The following is an 18,079-nucleotide window of genomic DNA, read 5'->3' on the forward strand; positions in this document are numbered from 1 at the left end:
AGAGAAATCAATAATCATAATATCAATAACATCAATCAAGATTCATCATATAAACATGGATTCCCAAACCCTAGAAATAAAACTACTCAAGCATGAAATAAATAATTAAAACTAAATCTAACAAACAAAACATAATAAAAGTAAAGAAATAAAATTACCTCAATAAATTAATGTATCAAACTCAAGGACAAATCCATAACTAAATCTAACAAACAAAACATAATTAAAGTAAAGAAATAAAATTACCTCAATAAATTAATGTATCTGTAGACACCCAAATGTGTCTCCCAAAAACCAAACCCAGTGATGAATATGTTTCACATCATTTGATTATCGAACAAAGTGAAAGTGTGAAAAGTCTAGTGATGTGGATGTTTTTATTAAAATATCTCTCTTTCTGTTTTTGAAAATATACTCTATTTATGAAAATAGCCAGTCCAATTTAGTTTGGCCCATGATGAGGGTCCAATAATAGTGTAGTTGGATCGGGCTCGAAAAGAGCTTTCCAACGATATATTATAAGCCCAATTTCGATGAATAATGAGGAAGTTATGGCCTAAATACTAAATTGAGTTCAAAATGAATTTTATATGCGGCTCAATGATCTAGAGGAGGGCCTATTAATTATTATTCCTAAAGTTGTTAGGATTGATTTTAATCTTCTGGAATATCTATAAGGTTCTTTTAAATTCTAATGATATTAGGATTGATAATTATATTTTGAAGAGTTTTATTTGGAATAAAATAAGTGTTTTATGATAAACCTGATTTTAATTTGATAAACAAGGAATTTGCTGCTTAATCATATTAAGAAAAGGATTTCGTACAAAGAGCGTTTTATCTTTTAAATTAGCGCCAAACGACAGAGTGGCGCTGATGTCTGTCGCCCGGCGCTAATGTTTGTCGCATGGCGCTGTGCCTGTCGCCTAGCGACAGATGCCAATTTTATTCCGTATAGGACTTGATTTGTTTCCGAGCTATTTTTCTATAGATAGGGGTCGTATCTCCCCGTTTTGATTCATTCACAATCATTATTCATAACCATCATCTCTATCTTTCTCTCTCTCTCTATTCTTTTTCTAAGCCTACCCCTTTTCAAAATACAATATTCCACATTCACAAGTTCTAGACACACCTAGCCAAGCTCGAAGTTGCCTTCGCCCTGGACGTGAAAGGTTAATAATTTCTGAGGGTTTGGTCTCAAATCTCTATTTCAATCATTTAATTTGATTGTTTGATTTAATATTTTCCTTGAAGTTACTAACGCGTGTATTTTGTTATTAGAAAGAGATACGAGGCATCCAAGTAAGTAGTTTAATTGTTATTCTTTTGATATAGAAATCATGCTTTGATTATTTTAATTCCTAGTATCATGTTAGGATGTTTAATTACTTCCTAGTATCATGTTTAGGGTAATAATTAAGATTTCTAATATCATGCATGTTTCTATGATGCTTCCTATTCTTTCTAATGTCATGTTAGTATCATGCTAGGGATAAAGCTTTGATCTTTATTGTTTAGTGACATGCTAGGATTTGTTATTAATCTCGTTAATATCATGCCTAGGATCTTGCTAATGTTATTATGCTTTTATCGTTAACATGGTTATTATTACGATTATGTTGCTTGATATTATTATTATTGTTGTTGCTTGATCACGCCCTCTCTTGCAAGTTTAAAGGGAATTTGTACTTGTAATCACGCTTAATCAGATAATTAATAATCTTGTTTAGGCTAATATGGTTATAATTCAAGTGATCGCCAATAATAGTTTTGTTTGTGCATTAATATTCAACCAACATAGATTAAACAGGTTAGGGTTAACCTATTGATTGTACGTTAGTAAAAAAGCGCACGAGTATGAGAAGAATAAAGTAGAGGCCTATTTAGGGCAGGTTCAATCTCTTTTAGGTTGGATTTGTACCTTCATCCCCGAATATCCAGTCATGGTTCCAGACCTATGGAGTTAGCGATCTCATGGATCGTGAAGGGGTGTAACCTTCACCCTGTGAACGGTTTACAAGTTCCTAAAACTTGTTGGCGACTCTTTTGCTCTAGCTTCCTTCCCCTTGGACGCCACCTTGCTTAAGTGTATGATCACAGTGGGGCTCAATTGTGGGATGGTTGAAATATTCCCTACAGTATCTGTAACACCCCCAAATCTCCCTCTACGGAAATACCAGTATAATACGTATAATTATACCGTAGAGATAGACTTAGGTGTATTACCGCCGCGTGATTACGCAAGGCTACCCAACTTACTAACAAAACCATACTTTGCAGCGGAAACTTCAAAACTCTTCTTTATTAATAATAACTATAGATAGAAACCAATGTTATGAGTACTCAAAAATAGATACAAAGACCAAGATTCCTAACTTAGTGAAACCAAATCCCGGGACTCCAATGCATCAATTTATTCACTCCACCTGAAATAACACTGCTTACCATTACGGTAAACAGGGTGAACCAAAACAAATAAGAAATACGGGTTAGCAAAATATGCTAAGTACGGTAAGTGCAAGATAATTAAATTCAATTTATTTGCAAGCATGCTTTTGAAATCAATTCCAATAATTATTCCAATAATTCCAAACTCATGATTCAAAACCAATTCTCAATATTCAAATCCCAATAATCAATAAAACCAATTCCAATTATTTTAAAACCAATTTAACCAATTCCTCTCCCAAGTGTGCACACCCCCCAAGCTAGTCTCCTTATGTTACAAGGCTATTCTTGAGGAAAGACCCGGTCATACAAAGTCCAAGGCCTTATCAAAATACCAAATCTGCATAGTGGGATTACTAACATGCTTATAAAGCATAAATAATAAATTTAATTCAATGATTAAATAAATCCTCTTTAAATCCAATAACTCCAACCTTTAATAATAATAATTCAAACTCCCTTTTTTTTTTTATAAATCCAACAAGCTTTCAAAACCAATCCTTTTTAAACATGAATAATAAATTAATTAATCAAAACATGTTATAAAAATCAATACTCCAATTTAATTATTAAAACCAATCTTTTAAACATACTTTTATTTCATAAACCATAATTCAAGTCAATTTAATTCAATCACCATAAAATCATTCAAACATGCTCATTCAAATCGATCACTTTCAAGGTATCTAGCCACCTAACGTATCTTGATCCTTGCTTAGCCAAAAACACTTCAAAAGAACTCTCAAGTAGCTTGATCAAAAACACCTTACAAATAAATATAACCTTAATTAATATAAGGTTAACAAATAATCACAACAATGAAATTAAAAACCCCCAACTATATGTACATGAACCTTTTAAATTAATTTTCATAAACATCATTAAAAATCTAATTTATATAATTAAAACTACTCATAATAATTTTTATAAATCACCCATAATAATAATAATAATTGAATAAGAGAAGAGAAAGAGAAAAGATAAGAAACCAAGGAAAAGAGAAGAAGTGGATTTTCGTTGGAAAGAATAGGCAGAACTTGCAGAGGCTATAACTCCTTCTATATAACTCCGAATTGGGTGATTCTTGAGCCTAACCTCAAGGATTTTTTGAGAGGAACAATCTTCTGTGAAACAGCAATACCCCAAAAACTGACCAGAAGTACCCGAAAATTGGCTTCAAAGATAAACGGGATGATTTGTGTAAAAAGAGGAGAAGAAAAGAAGAGAATTGGTGTGAAAAATGTGAGAGGTATGGAGGGATATTTATAGGCTAGCTCATGCAAGAATTATGGTAAGAGAATTTGGGAAGAATTATGGTAAGTAGGGTTTAAGGGATTACTTGGAGAAGTGAGTAAAGATTTAAGGAAAGTTTTGATATTGAAGAGATTGTGTATAATTGAATATGGAAGGTATGATTGTCATGAAAAATATTAAGGAAATTGGAATTACTTGGGGAATAATTAAGAAAAATAGATGGCAAGAAAATATAATGATTGGATACTAAAAAGATAGAGAATTAGATTTAAGGAAAATAGGAGATTTTAAGGAGATAATTAAAAATACAATTTACCAAAAATATTTTTCCCAAAATCTACATGGGATGGCCGAAATTTTTGAGCTTTCCTAAGCTCATATTTTCGGCCCTCCTATTTAGTACTTTAGGAAATTATTTTGCTAGTTTTAAGGAATTAAAATAATTGTGTAAATAATATTTATTGTAATAAATAATTAAATAATAAAATACCAAATATTCACCAAATAATTTAACTAATAAAATCAGATTTTCTCTTAGGAAAATCCGAAATTTATTAGCCAAATAAATGGGATTTTCGGACTTATTAAAATAATAATAAAATATAGCTTTTGCCTTAATTAAAATATCCAAAATATATAAATAATCCGGTTTTTAAAATAGGATAAATGGATAATAAATCTTATCCAAAATAATAATTTGTTTTTAAAATACTTTTGGCGCCAAAATTCAAATATCGTTTTGGCTCCAAGATTTAAATAGTAAGTTAAATTACTAAAATACCCTTTTTAGAAAATAATAATTAATTAATTAATTAGGAAAATACGTATAAAAATACGGGGTATTACAGTATCAAACTCAAGGACAAATCCATAGAGGAATCCATGGAGTTGTCCATGATAAACTAGGGCTAGAGAGAAAACTAAAAAGAACGTAAAATAATAAAACGTATAAAAGACATAAGGGGAAAATAAAATACCTACCTTGGAGTATTTATATTATCCTAAAACTAATCTAAAGATAAAGAAATAAAATAAAATCAGAAAAAATAGCATTTACATAGGTCGTCTAATGATTGGTCGATTGAAAGAGTCATAGTCGATGTAGGTTTCTTCGTTGATGCCCACACGCCTAACCCATCGGGCGATGAGTGGCCGCTAGTCGGAACTCCTTAGCTAGCGACGACACTCGACCATCGGGCGATGGAAAACCAGCGCCCCAAGCAGCATCTCATGTATGAGCGCACAACACGGTCATCGCTTGATGGCTAAGTGATGGTTGGCAGCTTCACTGGGTCAACTTTGAAGAGCCGTATCTCAAGATCTAGGAACCGTATAGGGGCGTGCAACCTATCAGTGGAAAGCTCTTCAAGTCTAGTTTCAACGCAATTTGAATTGCTTCAATCCGATCTATAGAACTCAAGTTATGATCAAAAGAGTGAGCAAAGGTATGTTTTGACACTTCGTTCATCATCGTTTAACTTCATTTTAAACTCAAATTCAATCCCAAAAAGTGCATAACGATCCTTGTGGATGCTATTCATACTTAGTATTCTTATAATGCTCGAACTTATCTTCCACACACACACACATACTTTATTCAACGACCTCGATTCATTAACTTTTCATCATTTCACTGAATGATTCTTCCAAAACTACTCCGAAAGCATCCAAATAATTATGGAAACTACCTGAAACTTTAAGAAAACACAAACGAAGCGTAGGGAACAAAACGGACAACTATTGCATTTGCTACCTAAAATATGACAAAGACCTAAAAAGCAACTATAAAATTAGCATAAATATGCCTATAAATCTTATATAAATGTGTTTTATCATTAGATAGTGTGTACTTCATTAGTAAGTGTACCTTGCAAAAAAGCATTATTAATATCGAGTTGACGCAATGACCAACCTTAGCTTACCGAAAGAGATAGTACGAGTTGCAATGTGGCTGGTTTGACCACCCGACTAAATGTCTCTTCGTAGTCAATGTATGGCCTTTGATTAAAACCTTTTGCCACATATCTTGCTTTGTATTGAATTATGTTGCCTTCTTTATCCTTTTTGATCTGAAATACCCATTTGCATCCAATCACATTTTGGGAAGATGAAGGTGGTACAAGATCCCATGTTTTATTTCGAATCAAAGCTGACATTTCTTCATCCATTGCCTTGCGCCAAATTGGGCTTTTAGAGCTTGTGCTATAGTCATTGGTTCAGTTTCTGTTGACTCAACTGTAGCATTAAGATTGAGTTTATTAATTGATTTTCGAATGCCATGTTGGAGCCTAGTAGGCATGGTATGAGATGGTTGAGGAGGAGGGAGTTGGAGGAAGTAGAAGCATTAAATGGAGAAGATACGTTGGAGTAGATAGCAGCGGAATTTAGTGTAGTAGAATGGATATTGTCATCATTATGTTAGTGGAGTTTTTTCTTTTTTTTGGGGGGGGGGGGGAAATAGGAATGTTGCCAGTGAGTGGAATTAGAGTAGGTGGCATGAAGAAAGGCAAAGTGATAAACGGGCCTGAGCCACACCCGTCACAACTGTCCACTTTACACGACCAAGGAGGTTCCACCTCAAAACCATATGGCAATAAAGGGGAGTAGCCCCTTGGCCTTATAAAGTGGACACAACTTTCTTATTTCTTCAATGTAGGATACACTTCCCAACACTTCCTACACTCTTTAATGTGGGACAACACACCACTCACATGTGGATTTTCTCATGGGCTCAACAGTCCCCTTCACATGTGAGTTGTCCATAATACTAGCCCAGATCACAACACAACTCAACCTGGCTCTGATACCATGATAAATGGGCTTGGGCCACACCCGTCACAACCGTCCATTTTATACGATCAAGGAGGTTCCACCTCAAAACCATATGGCTATAAGGGGAGTAGCCCCTTAGCCTTATAAAGTGGACACAACTTTCTTAGTTTTTCAATATGGGATACACTTCCCAACATTTTGTACACTCTTCAATGTGGGACAACACACCACTCACATGTGGATTTTCTCATAGGCTCAACACAAAGGTAGTGGACACCACTCTTTTATGAGAGTTGGAAGCAGAAAGTGGGAATTTATTTTCTACAAAGTGAACGTGACGAGATGTGTAACACGATTTGTTTTGAGATCCAAACAATAGTATGCACTTTGTGTAGATGAATAGCCTACAAAAACGCATGGAGTTGATTTAGGCTCTAATTTATGCTTAGTATGGGGTTTTAACTAAGAGTAACGTAGAAAGCTAAACTCCTTAATTTTTGATAATTTGGTTGCTTGCCAAATAATTTAGAAAAAGGAGAGTCATTTTTCTAGGTTGGAGTTGGTAAACGATTAATCAAGTATAGGGCTGTAGAACAAGCTAGACCAATATTCGAGTGGCATACTTGCACGTGTTAAAAAAGAAAGAAAAGTTTCAACAATATATCTATGCTGCCTTTCGAAATAGCCATTGTGTTAAGGACTATGAGGGGCAGTTGTTAATCTTGAAATTCCATCAACTAACAGATAATCTTTCAAGGCTCAGTGTAGAGAGTGATAAGAGGGAGTTGAAAATATTTTTCAACGAACTAAGGCCTTAAACCGAATGAAAATATTTTTTGTATCGGATTTTTGTTTTAATGGGTACAACTAAGTGTACTTCGAAATGTGATCCACAAAAATCAAATAATACTTATAGTCATCATGTGAATAAAGATGAGATGTCCAAAGATCATTGTATATGTATTATAGAGGAGATGTAGAAGAAATAGATGAGACTGAAACAAGCACAAGAGTTACAGTCTAAAATTGACATACTAGGAACTTTGAGATTATTTAACGAAATAATCTGTCGAAATACTTTATGGGATGGATGGCGTAGTCTATGATGCCAATCGAATGAGGTGGTCATAATGCTAGAAAAAACTTGGGCTGGATTAGATTCGATTTCATAAATTCCTGACCTAACTAGATCTTGGATTAGAGATTTTCCCATTTTGAGATCCTTCACACGAAAGAAATCTGGTAAGAATTCAATTGTAGCATTATTATCGATGCAAAATTGAGAGATGGAGATGATGTTATGAGTCATAGAGGGAACATAACGAACATTATTTAGTTTAAGGGGAGAGGAAGAATGAGAAAGAGTTAAAGCTCCTATGTGTGAAATGTGCAAACCTGTGCAGTCTCAAATTATTAGCTCCTCGGTGCCATTAAACGGAGAATGTAGAGCTACATTATTGAGGTCGGTTGTAACATGATGGGATGCACCACTATCAAGTAACCAAGTTGAGGAAGAGGAAGGGGGAAAGAACGTTTGTGCCAAGTGCTTGGGGTTGTGCAGATGTAGAATTTGAGAAGATAGAGTTTGCCATTGAAGTAAGCTAAGAGGCAGATAGGTGTGTTGGATCAAAAGTATGATACCATATAGAATAATTAAAGAATGATAGAAAAGATGTTAATTATATTATTGCTTGGAAGGGAGTATATATACATACAACCTAAGAGTGTTACAATATCTCAAAGTCAACTAATTGAGTAATCGAAGGAATCATACATTACACTATTCTAGGAAACACAATAGTATCATGCTAAATCAGCCTTCACGCCCAATTCTCAAGAAGCCGTAAAAACGGCGCAACCACACTACTAGAAAACAGTCGTTTTCCCCTTTTTCCCCTCGAAAAACGTGTTTTCGACGGAATTCCGTCGGAAACTATCTTCAGAAGACCCTTGGTAGGAAAAACGACCTTTTCCAACGGAATTTCCGTCGAAAACACTTTTTTGACGGAATTTCCGACGGAAATCATGCATCGGAAGAAATATTCTGGCCCGGAAAAGTCCGTCGGAAATTTACGACGGAATACAATTTCGTTGGAAAATTCCGATAGAATTTCCGTCAGAAACTTCTTCTAAGAAAAAAAAAACCACCCCTCACCACCACGTCCAACCCCCATTGCTATCCCACAAGGCTTTTTCCACCCTTTCCTCACCAAACCGCAATACCCAGTAGGCCACACCACCAACCATGTATCGCACCATCTAAACCAACCAGACCCTAAGCCGCCGCCACCTTAATCCATTTAACCCTAACCCACCTAACCCGAACAAACCCACCCACCTGACCTACCACCTTAAGCCATTTAACCCTAACCCACCACCTTTCCCCACCTAAAACCACCCAACTAACCCATATATATATATAACCTAAACCCACCTAACCCAAACCCACCCAACTAACCCAGATCTATAACCTAAACCCACCCAAAAACCCAGATCTACCTCCTAACCCGAACTATTCCGACCAACACTATCCACCACGACCACCCAAAACCACAACCACAACACAAAAATTTGCAAAAAATTAAAAAAAATAAAAAAAAATAAATTAAAAATGGAAAACATACCTTTAAAAACGAATTTGGCTTTGAATGTTACCTCGAATTTGGTTTAATAAGGTCAAATTCGACCATGAAAACTCTAGATCTAGAGTTTTCATGGTCGAATTTGACCTTAATAACCATTATTTTCTAGAGAACCACTGCAACTCGACGCTGGCGAAAAAGAAGAACAAATCGGTGTCTTGAACACTGCAACCCCATGCTGGCGAGAAAGAAAAGAGAAGGAGAATAGAAGGATAAGGGAGAACGAAGGAGAAGAGCATAGAACGGAAGGAGAAAGAGCAGAGAATGGGAAGGAGAAGAGAAGAAGAAAGGAAGAGAAAAGAAGGAGAAGAGCAGAGAGAGAAGGAGAAAGAGCAGAGACGGAGAAATGAAGATGAGAGAGAAAGAGAGACGAAAATAAGAGAAAGTGGGGAGGGGCGGTGTTTAGACTTTTAGGGTTTGGTAAAAATATTTTTTTTAATTATATTCCGACGGGAAATTCCGTCGGAAATTGTAAATTACGACAAAATAATCGGAAAACACATATATTTTGACGGATTTTATTTTCCGACGGATTTCCGACAAAACTGTTGAATTCGTCGAAAATATTCGACGGAACATAAATCCGTTGGAAATTTCGCTATTCCCGACAGAATTTTGGATCCATTGAAACCATTTCGTCGGAATTTGCTTATTTTCTAGTAGTGCCAATCATTCAAGTACTAACTTAATCTTCGTGGGAAAAACTCTGATACACCGAAGCTTTCATTGTTTTGCAGGTGTAGCGTATCAGAGGAGCTATATTCAGTGTTGTAACTCTCCTGTAGGACATAACTCTCCTCTAGAACATCTTAAAAAAACCCAAAACAAAAATAAACAGAGGAAGTATAATAAACGGGGGTATAAACATAATAATTTTTCCAAAAAACAAAATTTTCCACACCATACAATCTTTCGACCAATACTAGGTAGGTGTAATAATTGAAAAAAAATAATTTCATTTTCAAATTGTTGTAAATTAAGGTGTTTTCAAGGCTATAAGTATGAGATATACAATAAGATTGAAGAGTTAACCAATCTATAATCAATGAAACAAATTTTGTGTGTCGTGATGCAAATCGATCACTAACTTAAGTTCTCATTAGCAGAATTATAGAAAAACAAGAATTATAGAAATGGTGAGCTAACTATAATCTCATTAGCAGCATTACAAAAGGAAGCAAATTAAATCACAAGGGATACGCCAAGTGACTAGTATGTCCTTAGTAACAAGTCTGTCCCAACAAGCAAGCCAAGTAATGAATAAGCTCTTAGATAAGGCCTTATTATTGCAAATAATCCTTTTCCAATTTGTCTTAGGTGCCTGAAGCATCAGGACTTTGTAGAGTTTTCTAATCTGCATTTTTCCTCTCTCAACAATATTATCCCAACAACCAATAGTATCCACAATAGTTCTGCATTTTAGAATTCTCTTTAGAACCCAAGAGAATTTGTTAGGAATAGCAGAACTCCTAAGTCTTTCCTATTAAATAGTATATATGCACCCATTTCACTCAATGACTCAGCTTTATTATGTGAAAGATCCCAAAGGATCTTAGTGATAACAACACTGTTCTAGTCACCTAATTAATATAAGGAAGTATATTCCACCCATCACAAAATTTACACTATGTTTGGATAGAGGGAAATGGAGGGAAAGGAAGATAAAAGAAATAGAGGGATGCATCCTAACTTGTTTGGATATCTAATACAAAGAGGGAAGGGGAGGGAATTGGAAGGATCCATTTTCCTTCCACTTTTAATGAATCAAATCCTTCCATTGTTGGAGAGATATGGAAGGAAAATGAAAGGTCTCCTTCTACCTCCCCTCACCTCCCTTTCCCTTCCCTCTTTTTCCTTCCCCTCCCTTTCCCTTCACTATTGTTATCCAAACATAGTGTTAGGGAGGCATAAATACTTCCAAGAAACTAAAGCTTTCCTAGAAGGATTACCCTTCCTTTTCCAGAGAAAGCATCTAAGTTTAGCTTCCATTTCCTTAAGTATCTTTTTAGGCAGGATAAAAATTTGTGCTCGGTATGTATCATTCGATACCAAAAAAGACACTCTTAATTAACTGTAATCTTCCTGCATAACTACATAAGATAGATTCCCGGTAGCCTATGAGTCAAATCTAGAAGTGATCCTTTCAATTGTAAGTCAATTCATCTTGCGGTTTACATAGTTACACTAATGCCTTTTGATTTCCTTCCTTTAGAGCAAGTTTAGCCCCAAGTCTTAAGACTTGAATGTGACATCATTTTTTGTGGTCCAAATTGAAAATGATGTCATCAAATTCTTGTTAAGACTCACTAAGACTTGTCCAAATTTATCACTTTAGCCATAAGACTCAAAATATGTAACATTTTTTTTTTATCTCTTTATATGTAGAAAAGTGTAAAAAAAAAGATAATAAAAATAAAATTGAGGTGGGTCCCAATCTCAAATCTTAAGTTGAGTCTTGGAATTTCAAGACTCAACTTGAGACTTGCTTGAGATTTAAGAAGAAAAAATAGGGGAAGTCTTAAACACAAGTCTTAAGACTCAAGATGATGATGTCACCCCAAGTCTTAAGACTTGGGACCTGGCATTATAAAGGTAAACTTTGATGCAGCCATCTTTAACACAAATCGGGTGGGTTTGGGGGGTGTAATGAGAGATGCAACAGGAGATGTAGTTGTTGCTACGTGTATGCAAATTGATGTCAAATTTGAGGTTGAGGTGGTAGAGGCTATGGCAATGAGGCACGCCCTGAAGATTGCAATGGAAGCTGACAATCTCAAGTTACTACCTCCGTTAATGGTTATCTGAAACTTTAGAATTTTTTATATCTCTCAAATAATACCCCAAAGTTGCAGATACCCATTAACGCATGTAGTATTCCACAATTTGAGGAAAGGAAATACTAACCCGACAACCTTTGGTATAGTGGGTCAATGACATTTTGCAGCTAGTAAGGTCCTGCCAGAATAGCACCTTTGCTTTTGTAAAGAGAAATGGTAATAGGGCTGCACATTCTTTAGCTAAAATTAGTTGTAATTTTGTTGGCCTTAGAGTTTGGCTAGAAGAATATCGTAATGAGGTTCATGAGATTGTAATGGCTGACCTTTGCCCTATTATTCCTTAATAAATTTGCTACTGTTTCCTGTCAAAAAAATCTTAGATGAACCCCACAACCTTTCCCCTTGGCTTATACTTCGTATAATGCAATGAGAAAATCTTAAAATGCTAAACTGACTTTATATAGGATTTAAAAGATGATATAAAAGGTTAAAATCGGATATTGAGATGAATAAATTTGAAAGTGGAAGAGATACAATTATTGAATGCTCATATCTAATTAGATTTTTTTTTTTTTTTAAAAAAAAAAAAGTAATATACAAATTTTCTTTATCTTTTTTATTTCGGCTAGTTATATAGTTTGTAGCATTTAATTAGGAAAAATTGAAAAGAATAATCTCATATTTGTCAAGTTCTACTCAAAACAGTCCCTTAGTCGATTTGTTCACTTGGAAATTTGTTAAAGAAGGTAACTTGTCATGTGTCACCTTCTAATTGGTCTTAATTTTATTTTTTAAATAATACAAAAAACCCAAAAAAATTTAAAAGTAATTAAACAAAACCTAACCCCTCCTTCCCCTTCATGTCCCCTTCCTTCTTCTTGATCCCTCACCCAAACAGAGTCCACCCTGCCGGAGAAACCCCACTTTCTTCCCACTCCCAATTAACTATTAACCGCCCCACCCCTCGCTCCTGTCGAAATTTTCGTAGTAGGTGAGCGTGGACACCCTAATAAATAATCGATAATAAAAAGAAAGAATTGTCTAGAATAATCTCAACTTTACCTCATTCACTGAAAATAATCCCAACTTTGATTTTTTTTTTTTTAAGAAAAAGAATATTATGATTATTTTTTGTAAATTTCGAGCTCAATTTGGGGTCTTAAGAGGTAAAACGGCCCCTAAAACCTTGAGGGAACATTTTTCAACACACAAATCGATGAAAAAATTGAATTGGCTGGTAATTTATTACAATTTATTAGTACTTTTGGGCTGTAATTTGCAAAAAAATTTCAAATGGCTGTAATTTGTAAAATACGAACTTAAAATGACTGCACTTGGCAAATATTCCAAAAAATAAGTTTTAACTGAAACAAAAATTTTAATTCATTAAATATAATTTAAGTTTAACAAAAATAATAGTAGGAGGTGAACATGTCCTAAGACATTTGAAGATAATCCAAAAAGCCATTCTAAATACAGATTATGAGAGTATGTCTCATCAAACTCCGTACTTGATTACATATCCCACATACTGGAAAATGAGAAAACGAAAAGAGGCAACAATTATCAAGTGTAATTTTCTTTTGTGCAAGGTGAAGTTTTAATCACATGTGACTGTGAGTGATTAAGACAATAATATGACGCTGCTCTGAATTAAATGAACACTCATACAAGTACCAATTAAGAATTTAAGATGCTGAGTTGCTGACCTATGTCAAATTGCAATGGATTGATTTCTAAAAAAAATGCAATGGATTGAAATTTCTCGCTTATGGTTGTAACAATTATACTTGCAATGGTTTTAGCCTCTGTTTTGAAGGAAAACATTTTCCAAGAAAATGATTTTCCCATGGTTTTAGGACCTAAGATTAAAACAAACGGAGCCTTAGACCTTGTTTAGTTCACCTTACTTTTATTTCACTAGTAGAAAAACGCATTTTGACACTGGTTCAAAACCCCCCTAAGGCACCAATTTTAAACCGCGGAGTATTTGAAAAATGTCATTTCATCCCAAAAAAGCCACCGATTTTGACCGGTGGCAATTTTTTACATTGGCACCGGTGCCAATAATAGGCACCCACATATATATATATATATATATATATATATATATATATATATATATATATATATATATATATATATATATAGAGGGAGTGGATGAAAATGTGAAAACAAGGCTTAAGCTGAAAACATAAGATCTTAACCGTGGATTATAATCTACCACTAACATATCAAATCTGACGGTTTTTTTTTTCTCTCAATTACAAACAAAAGCCTTTTCTATCTCCTCCTTCATTATCATGCATTATTTTCTCTCTCCTCTGATTTCTCTCTCCTAATTTCTCAAATCTTCTTCATACTTTATGCAGTATCTCCATATCATAGTGTAATTGCTTCGATTCTTCATCAAATTCGTTGCCATCATCGTCTATAATCTATCAAGTGTGTAATCGTTTTAAATTTCGCTTTATGAGATGATTTTTACCTTATTTGATTAATTTTTCTTTATTTTAGGTCACGAATCAGTGACTTACTTTTAAAATCAGAGCAATTTCTTTATATTGTTGTTTTTGAGCTATAAAGTTATTTTTAGGTTCTATATTTATGTTTAATTTTGTATTTTCTATGTTTTTTTGAAATCAAACTGATTATCGATTTGATTTTTTTGAGTTTTGATTTAAATTTCAGTTTGTGGTTTGTTTAATTTAATTTTCACGATTTTTGTGTTTGTTGCCATAATTAAAATATGATTTGAATCGGCAATGAGAAAACGGAGGTTTTGTTGAGATTGTGGCTTGTTGGATGTGAATTTCAGTGTATTTGCATATGGTTTTGTGTTTTGTTGAGTATAGGAGGAGGAGAGAGATTAGCAGGCCTAGGTTTGGGAAACTATGTTCAAATTCAACTTAATTTTTTTGTATGGTATTATTTGAGATTCATTTGTATATTTTTTTTCTTAATTTGTGTAAATTGGGTTTATGTGTGATTTTAGCTTGATTTTAGTTTGATTTTAGCTTGATTTGAGTAAAATTGGATAGTATTATTAATTAGTGATATTAGAGCACCAAAAATTCCTCGAACATATTGCATTGAGTATAGGAAGAGGAGAGAGATTAACAGGCCTAGGTTTGGTAAATTATGTACTGTTAAAACAAAGCTATTATGATGTCCTGTTGCTTTAGGGCCTTTAGGGCCTGCTCACATTTACTTAATTTCAGTTCAGTTTAGCTCAAATCAGTTCAGCTCTAATCAGTTCACTTCAGCTCAGCTCCTAATTTCCCTCACTTATAAAATATTCAATTCAGCTCAGTTCAGTTCAGCTCCAATTAGTTCAGTAAATGAGAACAGGCCTTTAGGCTGTAATGAATAGACAAACCGAGCCTATTATTATTTCTGTGTGGGTTGACTAATTTTACCACACTAATGAGATTAGTTGCTAGATATTGTATTACTGATTATATGAGGAAACTAAGATAAACTATTGTGTCGAAGTCCACTGTTGTCATAGTACTCTTTCAAAGTTTTATTCAATGATGCTTGGTATATATACTTGATGCTCAAACTACAAAACTGATCAGCTGGATCATTGCTAGACGGCAAAACAGATTGGTATAATTGTGCAAAATATCAAAATAACAAAGATCAATGGTTATTGAAAAATTACAGCTTTCCTTGCATTAAAATTTGTATATCATTGTTGGTATGTGGGTTCAGTGCTAACACTTGATACAATGTGATGAGACAACAGAGAAATGTGTGCCCATATCTATGATCATCGTAATGATTGTGGTGTTGCTTTTGGTGTTAATTGGAATGCTTAAAATGGTTATGATTCTAAATAAATTACTACATCTTAAACCTCAGGTAAAGGGTAGGGGTACACATGGTGTACAAAATGCTTTTGTACACCACCAATTAAAATTCGCCAACTCAGCATTGAAGTTAGGGAAAGGAAAAAAAGAAGAGGGAAAAACGAGCGGCATTATTTTCAGCTTGGGCGCCAGTGTGATGGAGCTGAGCGGGAAAAATTTCTATGGGCGGCAAGAGTTAATGCATCAATTAATGGCTAATACAAAATTAATTACCCAAATTAGGTTTGACATTTACCATCTTCTTCCCCAAAAATTCATCTTTGCCCCTAAAATTCCTTGACAAAGAACAAAATTTGAATAAACGAATCGTGACAAAATTATTCAAGTGTGGATGTTAATTTCGTCAATCAGATACAAATATTAGGAGGTAATTTTGTTCCTTTTCGAATTATTTCGATTAAATTTCCTAATTTGATGATTTTGATAATTTAGGGTTTTAATTGTTAGATTTTGATAAATTAGAATAGTTATAATGATTGATTTGAGAGGGTAAATCGTGTAGATTAATATATTGATTTGTATGTTGGGTTTGGGATTTGTTTATGGTATACTTTTTTATTGTGTTTGAAGTGAAGGAATATTTCTGGGTTTCGTACTGGTATCAATTGTTAAATGGAATCGTTGTTTATTTGCTGTCAATAATAAATTATTTTATAGGATCTGTATGTTGTATGTAGTGTCATTTAATCAATATTAAATTAAAATATTATTTCATAGCATCTTTTTTTATTTTTTAGCATCTGAAATTAAATACAGTAGTGTGTTTGACATTTTGTCAGTGAAATGGAAAGCGAAAACCAATCCCCTCATTTGCACATTGATCTTAATGAAGTGATAAACGATGTGGTTACCTCAATCGTAGATTCAGAATCAAATGATGTAACAGGAGAAGATGCAGCAATGCCATTCGATCTCAATGAAGATGCTGAGTATAATAACATTGATAATGAAGAGGATGAGGTTGAGGTTAACAACAATATAAATGAACACGATTCTCCAAATAGGTCAAACAGAGAAGAAGAATCCAGCCGTACTCCAGTTGTGGGTATGTATTTTGCAAGTGGTGAAGAGTTTACAAAGTTTTGCCATACGTATGCCTTTGAGAAAGGGTTTCAATTTTTTGTTCGATCAAGTGTAATAATGAACGAGTATCGTGAAAAAGGAATAAATCGTCTTGGTGTTGGGGAGATGGAGCCTAAAGGTCACATGATGTCTCGTATTAGATTGGTGTGTAAGATGGGTACAAAAGACAGGAGGAAAAAGAAATTGAGAAGGAAGATATCATGTGCTCCTACAAAGTGCAAGGTGTGTGTTGAGGCACGATTCTCAAATGGTTGGTTTTACATTAAGAATTGTGTGTTGTCCCACGATCATAAACTATTTCCAAATGATAGCCGGCTGATGGTGAATTATCGGGGCATTGATGACGGTGCTTATGAGAACATGGTCTTAAATGACTCAGCTGAAATTTCAATGACCAAAAGCTACAATTCGATTGTTATTGCCAGAGGAGGACAAGAGAATTTAAGTTTCAACCAGAGTGATTTGAGAAATGCAGTAAACATTGTTCGACGACGTGTCATATTTGGTGGGGATGCTGATGCAGTACAAGAATATTTTGAAAAGATGTCAGATGCAAACTCTAATTTTTATAGTGCAATCCAAACAGATGAAGAGGGCAAACTTGTGAATGTATTTTGGGCTGATGCAAGGGCTCGTGCGCAGTACAAAGACTTTGGAGATATAGTTACATTTGATACAACATTTTTATGCAACAAGTAAGAGCTGCTTTTATTGTATATGTTTGGTTGTTTGTATGATTTAAGTAGATTAATACAGACTGTGTATTTGTGATTTATTTATAATAGTCAAAAAAATTTTAAAGAGTCGTTTTGTAATTTACAGAATCTAATTATAAATTATAACATCTTGTTTATAAATCAATAGAATAGAACTGTACATGGCAAGGATTTGTGTTTATAAAGTAGGAAAAAGATTGTTGTAAAGAGTTGTTTTATAATTTGTAGTTTGTGTTTATAATTTATATCAAGAAAAGAACCATCTTCAATTATTGTAAACCGTGAAGTTCCCTTTACTGGTTTATTCTTTGTACTGTAATGTATCTTTAAGAATCAATTAGTATGTTTAAAGATTCATTATCTAATTTAAAGTATCATGTTGAATTTTGTTGTAAGTTATTGAATAAAATTATATTACCTTTTTCAGGTACCATATGCCATTTACTCCTTTTATTGGGTGCAATCATCACGGGTCGTCGATCATTTTAGGTGCAGCCTTAGTTACTAAT

The 18,079-nt window shown here is 34.1% G+C and overlaps 1 protein-coding gene across 3 annotated transcripts; it reads left to right on the forward strand.

Moving 5' to 3' along the window:
* Window positions 1-14,122: 14,122 nt before the first annotated feature.
* On the forward strand, window positions 14,123-17,655 carry LOC145563707 (protein FAR1-RELATED SEQUENCE 5-like). Of its 3 annotated transcripts, none has more exons than XM_081624140.1 (3): window positions 14,123-14,341; window positions 15,764-15,993; window positions 16,551-17,655. In XM_081624140.1, exons 2-3 carry the CDS (start codon window positions 15,908-15,910, stop codon window positions 17,551-17,553), a joined length of 1,089 nt encoding a protein of 362 aa, XP_081480266.1. In that variant the 5' UTR covers window positions 14,123-14,341; window positions 15,764-15,907; the 3' UTR covers window positions 17,554-17,655. The 3 variants fall into 3 exon arrangements, with proteins under 3 accessions (XP_081480266.1, XP_081480268.1, XP_081480267.1); XM_081624142.1 differs by having other exon boundaries at window positions 14,125-14,341; window positions 15,764-16,138; XM_081624141.1 differs by lacking the exon at window positions 15,764-15,993 and having other exon boundaries at window positions 14,126-14,341.
* Window positions 17,656-18,079: the final 424 nt, after the last annotated feature.

The sequence above is a fragment of the Chenopodium album genome, chromosome 10 (assembly GCF_948465745.1).
Source record: "Chenopodium album chromosome 10, dcCheAlbu1.1, whole genome shotgun sequence".
NCBI lineage: Eukaryota > Viridiplantae > Streptophyta > Magnoliopsida > Caryophyllales > Amaranthaceae > Chenopodium > Chenopodium album.